The sequence below is a fragment of the Tetranychus urticae genome, chromosome 2 (genome assembly GCF_039701765.1).
Source record: "Tetranychus urticae isolate SD_2017Ah chromosome 2, NJAU_TeUrti_SD_1.0, whole genome shotgun sequence".
Taxonomy (NCBI): Eukaryota; Metazoa; Arthropoda; class Arachnida; order Trombidiformes; family Tetranychidae; genus Tetranychus; species Tetranychus urticae.
The window spans coordinates 16,363,698-16,376,120 of record NC_142959.1 but is presented as its reverse complement, the minus strand read 5'-3'; the positions used below and the strand labels follow the sequence as shown (position 1 = coordinate 16,376,120).

General features: G+C 31.6%; 1 protein-coding gene, 1 long non-coding RNA gene and 1 pseudogene across 4 annotated transcripts; 2 read left to right on the top strand and 1 right to left on the bottom strand.

Moving 5' to 3' along the window:
* Window positions 1–3,842: 3,842 nt before the first annotated feature.
* LOC107366716 (transketolase-like protein 2) lies at window positions 3,843–10,898 on the top strand. 2 transcript variants are annotated; one of them, XM_015934342.3, is made up of 8 exons: window positions 7,531–7,567; window positions 7,684–7,812; window positions 7,992–8,104; window positions 8,320–8,847; window positions 8,925–9,118; window positions 9,510–9,774; window positions 9,854–10,141; window positions 10,242–10,898. In XM_015934342.3, exons 2-8 carry the CDS (start codon window positions 7,730–7,732, stop codon window positions 10,607–10,609), a joined length of 1,839 nt encoding a protein of 612 aa, XP_015789828.1. In that variant the 5' UTR covers window positions 7,531–7,567; window positions 7,684–7,729; the 3' UTR covers window positions 10,610–10,898. The 2 variants fall into 2 exon arrangements, with proteins under 2 accessions (XP_015789835.1, XP_015789828.1); XM_015934349.3 differs by lacking the exons at window positions 7,531–7,567; window positions 7,684–7,812; window positions 7,992–8,104 and adding exons at window positions 3,843–4,017; window positions 4,192–4,304.
* Window positions 4,311–4,903, top strand: LOC112538691 (transketolase-like protein 1; annotated as a pseudogene). Its single transcript, XR_003081990.2, has 2 exons — window positions 4,311–4,627; window positions 4,710–4,903. The product of XR_003081990.2 is annotated as a transketolase-like protein 1 (transcript).
* LOC107366740 (uncharacterized) lies at window positions 10,380–12,280 on the bottom strand. The gene is made up of 3 exons (XR_001569744.3): window positions 11,788–12,280; window positions 11,266–11,530; window positions 10,380–11,172 (listed from the first exon to the last, which is right to left on the bottom strand). It is a non-coding gene; the product is annotated as an uncharacterized LOC107366740 (long non-coding RNA).
* Window positions 12,281–12,423: the final 143 nt, after the last annotated feature.

Here is a 12,423-nt window from a genome sequence, read left to right as displayed (position 1 = left end):
GTAAATAATATTTTCGGTTTGATTAAGTAGACAACAATGCTCATGTTATTTGAGACATTTTAATGTCATAAAAAATATCGTTTTTTTCGTGTTTTTTATTCTTTTTTCATTATCCAAGTCACTAATGAAAGGATGGTCATTGAAAGGTATTGAGATGGCTTCTATTTTGTCAAATTTCATGATAATTTCATTTAATTGTTTTGAATTGGTACACTGCAAGAGGGCTGAAATTTACTGGTTTATCTGATACATCTACAAAAGAAGAATCTTCATCTTTTGTATTTCATGTGATTATCGAATAGAGATGAATATCGGTGGTAAGAGTCTCGAACCTTCATGCATTTTTGCAATTAACAAAAATTGATTATCCCAAAGGAACCCTTTGAGAATCGATTCCATTTTTCGATATGATGTATAGTTTTTGAGTTATCAGGTAAAAAATTTTGAAAGGTGGAAAATGACCTGAACCTAGTTTTAAGTGACAAAGTATTTTGACTTTTTTAAATATTCTTGACTATTACTTTACCCGAAAAATATATCAGTATATTTGTATCATCGGGGCGTCTGTGACTTTTTTGATAACGCTTGATATTTTTTGCGGTTTTTAGCCTTTTGGCCACTTATATGATTTGAGTGACAAAGCATTTTGAATATTTATCATACACTCAACTATCCTCTATCCAAAAAATGTATCAGAATATTTTCATCATCTGGAAGTGTATACTATTTTTCAAAAAACTAATATTCTTAAATCTTAATGATTAGTTTAAATAGTTATCCAAGTCTATTTGTGATTGAAATCTTTCGATATTTGTTCCTCAGTTCTATTCCTAAGAAGTTAATCGACTTCTGGGGAAGAAACATTTGAAATAAAGATCTTTGTTGTAACCCCAACAATGTTAAGCTCTAAAAAATGAATAATATTAGTCAAAAAGTTAAACTTTTGACTCAAAAGTCGCCCCCTCATCATCTGATCAACAGCTAAAATTGTCAAAAATTAATGAATAAACTTTGGTAAACTTTGCCAAGATGTCCTGACCTGACGGGCTAATGGGACGGAAAAAGTGTGTATTTAGTGGACAATAGTGAGCAAAGGTAGTTACTGTTCATCTTGATCTTCCTCTGCCTCAACCCATCACCTTTCAGTTTTGATGTTATTATTTTTTCCCTTTCACTTATCAATACTCTCATCATGAACATTATCAACAAAACATCAACAATGTCTCGAAATATAATAGCTCATGAAACATAAAACAGGGCCAAAAAAGGCGAAAAAGATGCTTAGATCAAGATTCGGAATCAATTTAGATTCGGAAAAAAGCTTTCGAAATGGTAACTGATTCCATCTATTAGATCGATTAATAGATGGCGCTGATTTTTTCAAAATAAGTGGGAATCCATTTTAATTCAAAATTTTGATATAAAGCTAGGGAATTGTTTCACTAAAATAAGAATCAAATTTTTATGCTGATTATTAAAAGCCATAACTTAAGAATTTCTTGAAAAATTGAATTTTTGGACAAAATTTCCAAAGTGTACCTTTATTTATCGGCTGAATTGTGAATGTGAGTTTAGTCTAATGTCTAATCTTGAATAATTAGTCAGTAACATTAGGAGTCATACTTTGAACCTTCAAAAAAGGCCAAAATATCGTGAACACAGACATCGATTAACCATTTGACTACAAATATTGTTGAAGCTTTTCAGTGGCCTTTGAAAACGGTAAAAAGCAAAATTTTGAACCAAATTTTGATAACAAAATATCAAAACAAAATCTTTTCTACTCTCTTTTCATGAGTTGGAGTTTTTCAACCATTGATTGTCTTTTGCAAGCCATTAAAGAATCTAGTAAAAGGTTTTAAAGTTAGAATTGACCAGAAGAAAGATCACCCTGAAGACCAAATACACTTGAAATACTCTCACTCCCACTTAGCTGAAGTACCGTATCGGCGCACATAATGTCACGGTGCCTCGGATCGAGCTCGCTCGTTATAAGTGAGAATTTTAGTCACTGAGCATGCGTTAACTCAGAAAAGGAAAAATTTGTAAAAATCGAAATTGATCGGTTAATAGAGAAATTTTGATTATTATTTTAAATTTTTCAATTCACTAATAGAAATGCATTCACAAGATCAAATTTTTTCCCTGCTAATCGGTCGAGAAAAAGCTCAAAGTGATCATTAATAATAGCCCATGAGCGTCTAAATGGGCAGCAAAAGTGCTGTTATTTGAGCGAGCCCGTTTTGAAGCACCGTGACATTATGTGCGCCGATACGGTAATAGGAGCAAGCAAAAGGAGCAAAAATACAGTGAACACACAATGGTCAATTGGGAAAGAAACACACAAAACAAAAACACATTTTGATTGGCAATAGAAACGGAACAATAATAGAAACATCCCTTTGACCTCTAATAAATGTAAATACAGTTAAAGTTGTATTCAATTTTCACAATGAAACTTTGAAAATGATAATGACGGTGATGACCACAGTCCCACACACATACACACTCACAGAGAAAACTTACAATTCATTGAAGAAAAGAGCACAAAAAGACTAAACGTTTTGAAAGAAGAGAAAAAAAAACTACTCAACCTTTTTATTCTTTTCATTTGACATGTAAAAATCAAGTTGATTCTGTCAAAAAAGTGATCCGATGAACAAGGGAAGAAGCCAAGGTGGTACAACATGATAATTTGGGCAAATCTTTCCTCTTATTTTACCTGAAAACTCGAATAACCATTTACCAGTTTATTAACTACTTCATGCCCCAAACTGCTCGAAACTCAAAGGCCACTTAGTGAGACAACAAAAGTTGTTTCATTTTTAAAAACCAAATCAAAGTTTTCCTTTTTCAGCCCATTTTCACATTTGCATATCGTGAACCTTTTTTCATCGCTGTCAAAAGATCAAAAACTCGCCCAAACTATTAAGATGTCAAGTATATCTTCGCCTTTTTTGGTTAAACATTAATTATTAGGTTGTCCGGGCTGAAATGACGGACATTTGATCTAATTTAAAATAGGAATTTCGTAGTTCACTCAAATGCTCGATTCAATATGAAAAATATCTGACAGAAACTAACCTTAATAAGTTATTAGAAAATTAATGAAAAAAAATTTCACCCCATTGATGATCTGTAGATTAAACGGAACTGATGGATGCAAGAAATTAACACATTGCCTTGTCCTTTATAATCTAAAGGTAAATTCATTTTTTCAATAAAATTCAGCAACTGTACATCTACATGGTTTGCTTAAGAAGCTTTTAATTATTGAACTAAACTAGTGTTAAAAGGTTATCGTTAAATAGTGGTCGCGTGATCGATCGGTTTAGATATGTAAATTTCTCTGCACTGAATACAATAAATTCCAAGTTTATAGACTTAAATTCTTGATGAAAAAATCATCATTGATGTGAAAAACAAAAAAATCAAATCTGATGAAGTTTTCTGAAGTCTGAAGTTGGCCAATTTGATTATTAAAGTCGCAAAACATTTTGTGCATTAAGTTTCTTAAAACCAAAGATTATCTGAAGCTCACTTGGTTGTACTGTTGAGTATAATGTTGATTCAGCAGATATGAATGCAAAAAAACTACATGGCTGAAAAGCTAAGGCTGTTTAGAATGCAAAAATGTAAATGAAACCAAAAAAAATAATTGAAACTGTTTGATTTGTATCCTTGCGTAAGTCAGATAAGTGTAATTGTTTTCCGATAGACGGCGTTAGGTCTCTATCCTTGAATTTTTCTGCTTGAAAAATAGTCTTTTGTAAGGCGCTAAAATATCTGGTAGGGTCAAGTAATTTAAATCTGGTTTGTTAAATTATGCATTGTTAACATTTTTTTATTTTTATTCAACCGTGAATTTTAAAATTTGTCTATTTTGAAGCTTATTGAGCCAACGAACTAACATATTAACCGTATCTATTTCATTTTTACCATGGCATAATATTTTCATGATGTTGCCAATCGGCTTCGTATTAACTCAATCAAAGCAACACAAGCCTCTAAATCTGGGTAAGTAAATTGAACTTCATTGTCTATTTTTAGTTGTTATTTAATTTGTGTAAAACAATATTTATTAGGATATGTATATGCATGTGAATATCTGTCTGTAAAATTTGCAGGAAATTACAGTAACCTTGTTCTTTATTGACAAAATTTTGTATTTCATTTTATCATTTTATTTAGACATCCTACGTCATGTGCTTCTATGGCGGAAATTATGTCTGTTTTATTCTTCGATACTATGAGATACTCATTGAAAGAACCAAGGCATCCTGCATCTGATCGGCTTGTATTAAGTAAGTAGTTATTTGAATTTGAGTCTAAATGGTGATTTCGAATCAGCTGAAGGATCCGTTTGGGAAGCAATGGCTTTTGCTTCAAATTATGTATAAGATAGTCTTTTTGCTATTTTCCATACCGTTTTAATCGTCTTGGTCAGAGTGAAACTGTTTCATTGCAGCATAATCTTGATATCTATGATGCTCTTGCTAAAGCATTTAGTTTTGAAACTATTGTTGTTGATGATCTTGCTGTTGCTTCATTAGTTGAAGCATTTAAGCATTTGCTTCAATCAAAGGTCGTGCAACAGGAACCCTTGCTAAAACTTACAAAGGAGAAGGTAATTATACATTGTTATTGTTTATAATAATCCTTGTCTGCATTTAATATAATAATAAACTTTGTCATTTTATTATTGTTAGGTTTTCCTGATATTGAGGATAAAGATAACTGGCATGGTAAACCTCTTGGAGATAAAGCTGATTATGTCATTAAACACTTGGAAGGTCAATTAAAAAATTTATCAGCAGCAATTCAACCATTTAACCCAGTAGCTCCAGAAATCAGTTTGAAAGTTTCACTCAATGAACCTCCTAGCTAAAGGATGTATGTCTAAAACCAGGCAGAGAGCACAACAGTGAATGAATATTATTGGTCATCGATAATAACAAAATAGATTAACAATAGCCGTCATCAACACCATCTCTTGATTGAATTAAACTTGATTCAAATCATATGCTCAATGTGCATAAAATCAAATGTTTTAGTGGCTCAACTAATAAGGTAACAATTTTTCAATCAAGAGATGTTTAGACTGTTTAGCTCTCTGCCTGGTTTTAGACATACACCCTTTATAAGCTTGGTGATAAAGTAAGTTTAAGAACTAGTAACATGTCATATTTTGCATCTCGGGGTATTTCTTTATTGTTTTTTTTTGATTCTCGTCTACTCTGGTTGTATTTAATTGAGAGACTTGTTATAAATCTCAGGTTTTTTTCTCACTTGAATCTTCAAGTAGGTAATTTACATGTTTTGACATCACGCCAGAAGTGATTATTTCTTCACAACTGAAACCATCAAGCTGTATTGCAATGCTTATCATTCACTACGAAAGCTTCTTAAATTGTAAATCCTGACTTTTATTCAATAAATCGCATCTTAATAGAAATATAGTTCATCCTGCAAATAGTGCTTAGCCCTTTAATCATAATTAATTTCATTTTTCTTGAAAATTTTTAGGTGCAATGTCACAAGTAAACATTAAGTGTGTTGGTCCTAATGTCAGTATTGGAGACGACGGAACCATCTCAAATGGCTCTTGAAGATTTGCTGATAAAGGAGTTAATTGTCGAGTTTTATATCTATTAAACCAATTGATGCTGCCGGCATTTTAGAGAATGCAAGAGCATGTAATGGAAAAATTGTTGTTGTTGAAGATCATTACCCAGAAGGTGGTTTAGGTGAAGCTGTTGCTGGTGCAATCTCAAACTCAACTGGTATTACAATGAAACATTTGGCTGTACGAGAGATTCCTCGAAGTGGTCCACCAGCAGATCTTATTGAAAAATATGGATTTGGATCAAACTCAATTATCAATGCTGTTAAAAGCTTTGCTGAATTTCTGTTATTTCACAAGGTTTAATATAATTTCCATAAAATTTGTTTTACGGATTTTCTAATTTAACTGTTTTGTCGCGTTACTTTCAACGTTTCACTGTTTACGGTACAATTGAACTTGATTATCAATCATTGTATAGTCATCAATTTTCTTGGAACTATCCAAGTGTAATCAAATTCATTCTCATTTCGTCTTTTGAGAAGTCTATTATTAATACAATTCAATCCTAAAATTGAGACTATTTAAGACAGTAATCAAACCAGTGAGGTAATTAAAGTTAGTAGGTTTAGTAATAGTATCAACTCAATGCAATTGAACAAATCAAGCGGCAGGAATCGAAATAAATAACAATTGGTTCAATTAACCAACCTTGATAGAATTAACTTAAACAGTTTATTATCTTAATTTGTATTATAATCAAGTTTATTGCCTATTAAGGGCGACATTAACTATTCAAATGATCACTATTGAAACAATTTTCAAATGTCATTTGGTTTTCAATATTTAAACTCTTTAAGCTTAAGCAATCGGATCAAGGTTTGATAAAAAAATGAGAAATCTAAGTTTTAATTGGCAACCGTTGAATAGTTTCTTTGTTTTCCAGCTTTCAATTGCACCGTTCAGTACTTGTACTTTTGTGCCTTTTATTAAATTTAAATTATCAAAGGCACAGTTGATTTTTGTCACAGATTGAGTTGTACCAGTGTTAAACAATATGTCATAATATTCTAATGTATTAGTTCAATAGTAATCGTATAATTCATGAAATTGCTTTGGTGTTATGTTCATAGTTAAATAATATCTCGAGATAGACAGCAGCAATATTGATAAGAATAATCATATTTTGTTAGGTTTATCGGGTTCACGTGAAATAAGCATGAATCTTTGTGAACAAACGAGACAATATTTTACCTCACTATAATATCGATTGCATTACTAATAAGATAATCAATTTGACAGCATATTCATTGAAGGCTTTGGGGATAAAAGCATTGAGACCACTTGGAAAGTTTTATCTAATTAACTCTTTGAATTATACAATGCTTGACAAAATTATAAAATCACTCGATTTTTGATCACATATTTGCACCTATTCATTAAGCACCAGACACTGAAAAAAGATTAATGAAAATTTAGCTCAATGATGGAGCGATAATAAGATCACAATTTCAGTGAGTAATGGAAGTCTTGGTTTGAGCAAGCACATCTTGAAGCCCCGTGACATTATGGGCACCGAACCGGTAACTGGACGAAACATTTATGAGAGAAGTTTTTGATTTGAATTTCATTATTAGAGCCGGAAAACATTGATGATTTTGTGCTTGAAGATTCTTAAAAATCACTGATTATCTCAAGCTCGCTTGGTTGTATAATTTATGTTGATTCAGCAGATATGAATGCAAAAAAAACTACATGGCTGAAAAGCTAAGGCTGTTTAGAATGCAAGAATGTCAGTTGAACCAAAAAAACAATAATAAAAGCTGAATTTTATTACAATGTAACAATTGAAACTGTTTGACTTGGATCCTTGCGTAAGTCAGATAAGAAGTATAGTTGTTTTACGACAGACGGCGTTAGTCTCATCCTTGAATGTTGGTCGGCAACTTGTTGCTTCACTTCACTGCTGGTACCTTTAATTATACCTTTGTTGGATTTTGTTGGGTAAGAATTTGAATTACAATTAAAACTCACCTCCTTTCACTTTATACATTTATATAAATAGTTTAACGTTTTAATTTTAATTTCTAATACTTACTGATTTTTCTACTGTCATTTAGATTAATTTGAGTTAAACATTTAACACGTATCAACTTCATTTTTACCATGGCAAAGTTACAAGCTCTTCAAGATGTTGCCAATCGGCTTCGTATTAACTCAATCAAAGCAACACAAGCCTCTAAATCTGGGTAAGTAAATCAATTTGAACTTCATTGTCAATCTTTAGTTGTCATTTAATTTGTGTAAAACAGTATTTATTAGGATATGTATATGCATGTGAATATCTGTCTGTAAAATTTACAGGAAATTACAGTAACCTTGTTCTTTATTGACAAAATTTTGTATTTCATTTTATCATTTTATTTAGACATCCTACGTCATGTGCTTCTATGGCGGAAATTATGTCTGTTTTATTCTTCGATACTATGAGATACTCATTGAAAGAACCAAGACATCCTGCATCTGATCGGCTTGTATTAAGTAAGTAGTAACTTGAATTTGACACTAGATTTGCTAGACAGAAAGGTTTGATTTATTGATTGAAATTCATTTTCAACTTAAATAACTTGCTAATGAGAAAATGATTTCAAATTAATACAAAAACGACTTTATCACAATTGTCCGAAATCTTTGGTTAAAGAAATATGATGTTGTGGGTTATTCAATTTTTAACGTGAATACTTTCTTATTGCTAGGTAAAGGACATTCTGCACCAATTCTTTATGCTGCATGGGCTGAAGCTGGTTTATTTCCTGTCAGTGATTTACTTAATTTAAGAAAAATTGATTCTGATCTAGAAGGTCATCCAACTCCTAGATTGAATTTTGTTGATGTCGCTACAGGATCCTTGGGTCAAGGATTAAGTGTTGCAGCTGGTATGGCTGTCATTGGTAAATACTTTGACAAAACTGATTTCAGGACATATTGTCTGATTGGTGATGGTGAATCAGCTGAAGGATCAATTTGGGAAGCAATGGCTTTTGCTTCACATTATAAATTAGATAATCTTTGTGCAATTTTTGATATTAATCGTCTTGGTCAAAGTGAACCTACTTCATTACAGCACAATCTTGATATCTATGAAGCTCGTGCTAAAGCATTTGGTTTTGAAACTATTGTCGTTGATGGTCATGATGTTGCTGCATTAGTTGAAGCGTTTGCTAAAGCTTCTTCAACCAAAGGTCGTCCAACAGCAATCCTCGCTAAAACTTACAAAGGAAAAGGTATAATTATTATATTTATTTCTCTTCCTTGTCTGCATTTAATATAATACTAAACTTTGTCATTTTATTATTGTTAGGTTTTCCTGATATTGAGGATAAAGATAACTGGCATGGTAAACCTCTTGGAGATAAAGCTGATTATGTCATTAAACACTTGGAAGGTCAATTGAAGAATTTATCAGCAGCAATTCAACCATTTAACCCAGTAGCTCCAGAAATCAGTTTGAAAGTTTCACTCAATGAACCTCCTAGCTATAAGCTTGGCGATAAAGTAAGTTTAAAAACTAGTATAACTAACACGTCACATTTTTTATCTCAAAATTTCTTGAATATTCCAATGAATGAAATTTCATTGCAATCAATAGATAAACTTTCATTTGTCAAATATCACTATCATGTATTTCTCATCAGTCATCTACAAATGTCATATTTAGAACCAGGCATCCTAATCTGTTTTTTACTTTGTGCAAGCTTTTCATATTCCAAACTAATCTGGCTTGATAGCTTTGTAATTGCAAACAAAGAGAGTTATTCACTGCTCAATCTTTCGTTAGACAAATTAGATTTATCAAATCACTCATGAAATAGCACAATTTTGTGTTATTCATTCAACTTTGAGTAATTTTTTCTCCCATTTGATTATTACTCCTGACTTATCATAGATTGCAACTCGTCAAGCATATGGTACTTCACTTGTTAAACTCGGCAATACTAATCCAAGAGTTTTGGCTTTTGATGGTGACACTAAAAATAGTACATTTTCTGAGACCTACAAAAAAGCATTCCCAGATCGCTACATCGAATGTTTCATTGCTGAGCAAAATTTAGTTGGTGTTGGTATTGGTGCTGGATGTAGAGGTCGGGCAATACCATTTGTATCAACTTTTGCTGCATTCTTTTCTCGTGCATTTGATCAACTCAGAATGGGTAAATTTATTATCACTCATCTTATGAATGGTGCTTAGTCCTTACTCACAATTAATTCATCTTTTTTTGATAATTTTAGGTGCAATTTCTCAAGCAAACATTAAATGTGTTGGCTCTCATTGTGGTGTTAGTATCGGAGAAGATGGACCATCCCAAATGGCTCTTGAAGATTTAGCTATGTTTAGAACTATTCCAGGTTGTAATGTATTCTATCCAAGTGATGCTGTTAGTATGGAACGAGCTACCGAATTAGCTGCACAACGTAAAGGAATTGATTTCATTCGTACATCTAGACCAGCAACACCAGTCATTTATGCTAATGACACTGTTTTTGAAATTGGAAAATCTAAAGTTGTTCGTAAAAGCGGTAAGTTGACATTCAATTTTTAATCTTCTAGTCTTTACAACATATCCAAGAATAAAAACAATAATTTTTTTATTATAACCATTTTTTAAAATCCTTTTAGATAATGATAAAGTGTTGCTCATTGGTGCTGGTATAACTCTCCATGAAGCTTTAAAAGCTGCAGACCAACTTGCTGATCAAGGAGTCAATTGTCGAGTTTTAGATCCATTCACCATTAAACCAATTGATGCTGCCGGCATTTTAGAGAATGCAAAAGCATGTAATGGAAAGATTGTTGTTGTTGAAGATCATTACCCAGAAGGTGGTTTAGGTGAAGCAGTTGCTGGTGCAATCTCAAACTCAACTGGTATTACAATGAAACATTTGGCTGTACGAGAGATTCCTCGAAGTGGTCCACCAGCAGATCTTATTGAAAAATATGGAATTGGTTCAAACTCAATTATCAGTGCAGTTAAAAGCTTTGCTTAATTTCAGTTATAACTGTCCTCAAGCTGGTTCATTCCGTACATCCAGTATACAGAATTCCAAATCGTAACTTTGCCTTTTCCAGCCACAACATTCCCGATTTTTCAAGTACATCCCGGTAAAAACACTTCTTGAGTTTAATCTTTGTTTAGTGGGCTTTTAAGTTTTAAATCCTTCGTTATCAAAATGCAATCACGTTGTACGTCCAGAATTTTTATCAGCTGTGGAAGCTGAACTGTTAGGATGCCTCAATGCAATAATGTTAATCTAAATTAAATCGTTTTTTTAAATATCTAATCAACCTCCTTATTTCAATGAGTTCAAATAAGTCATTTTATAACTACACAAGCTTCATCCCGTAAAGAAATATAAAAATCCTGAAAACAGTAATGTTAAATAGTTCGGGTTCATCTTTCATCAATATCCACCAAGATTACCACATGCTGGATCGGTAATAAAATCAGTTCCTGAAATATTATATGATCCAAATCAAACGGGTAGTTTGAATTACTCAAAGTTAACCCACTGCAGTGAAAATATCGTTGAATATATTTATCAAAGTCAATCTTGAACAAAAGCATAAGAAACAAAGATAAGTGTAAAAAATAACAATTGGTTTAGATTAACCTTGATGAACATTATAGTAAACTGTATTTTACCTGAATGTGTAATTGAGTTCATTACCATTAATAACTATTCAAACAATCAGTTCCGTTCACTCGACTTGAAAATAAGGCCAAAATGAAGTTTTTTTCATCATTTTCAACTCTTTTTTGTTATTTACTTGTAATTTAGATTGTTGTAATTATATTCAAGGTTTACCAAGCCAAAAATGTTGTAATGAAAATACATTTCGGAACTGGAATCACATAGCGGATGACATTGAATAGTTGATGAAAAATCATTAGCTAAATCATTAGTTACCTGAAACAGATGAAAAGTAGATAAAGAGAGAATTAGATTTCAGAATTAACTAAATTAAACCAATAGCGAAAAGTCAATCAACTTGAAAAAATTGTTTCATTTTAAATAAAAGAAAAATTAATTAATGTTGACCAGTTTTCTAACATTTTCTGTTCACTTATGATCATAATTATGATTATAACTATCATCACTGTTAATCGATGATTGAAGTTTACGCTCATTTGCTGTCATTAATATAATATTAAATTAGTATTTACCTTTTTGAAGCTTTCCTTCAAATCTTTTAATCATGTAAAACGATGCCAACAAGTTGATCGATTAAAATTTACGTTATTAATAATAATGAAGCCAATCAAAACAGTTGATCAGTTGTAACAACTCAAAATGGTCAACCGGTTAGAAGAGAGATGAAAGTAGGAAGAATCAGTATTATTAAGAATTATCAACAACAATCAATAATTAATTGATGAGGAGTGATTAGCTTCTAAATGATGATGGTTGGTAAATATTAAAAGCAGTAGATACGGAAAAGACCAACAACAAAAAAAAGCTAAGGGCAAAGCGCGTGGCCTCAACATCAACGCACCAAATAACATATCAACAATTAACAATGCACCAAAGAATGATAATGATGATGATTTCAACTGTATTTAATTATAATATCGATTAATATTAAATATTAGCTTAAAAATAAACCAAATAAGAGATAAAACATTTATAGATATTAATACAATCACAAAAAACAACGACAATGAAAGTCTTACATAGAGCCAACCATTTGAACCGGGAAAATTAAACCCAAACTGGTTGATTTAAAAAAACGATTTATTACATTTTCTTCAAAAATCATTTCAATTTCCAATCAATTTGAAGAATAAATTTCATAAAAAATT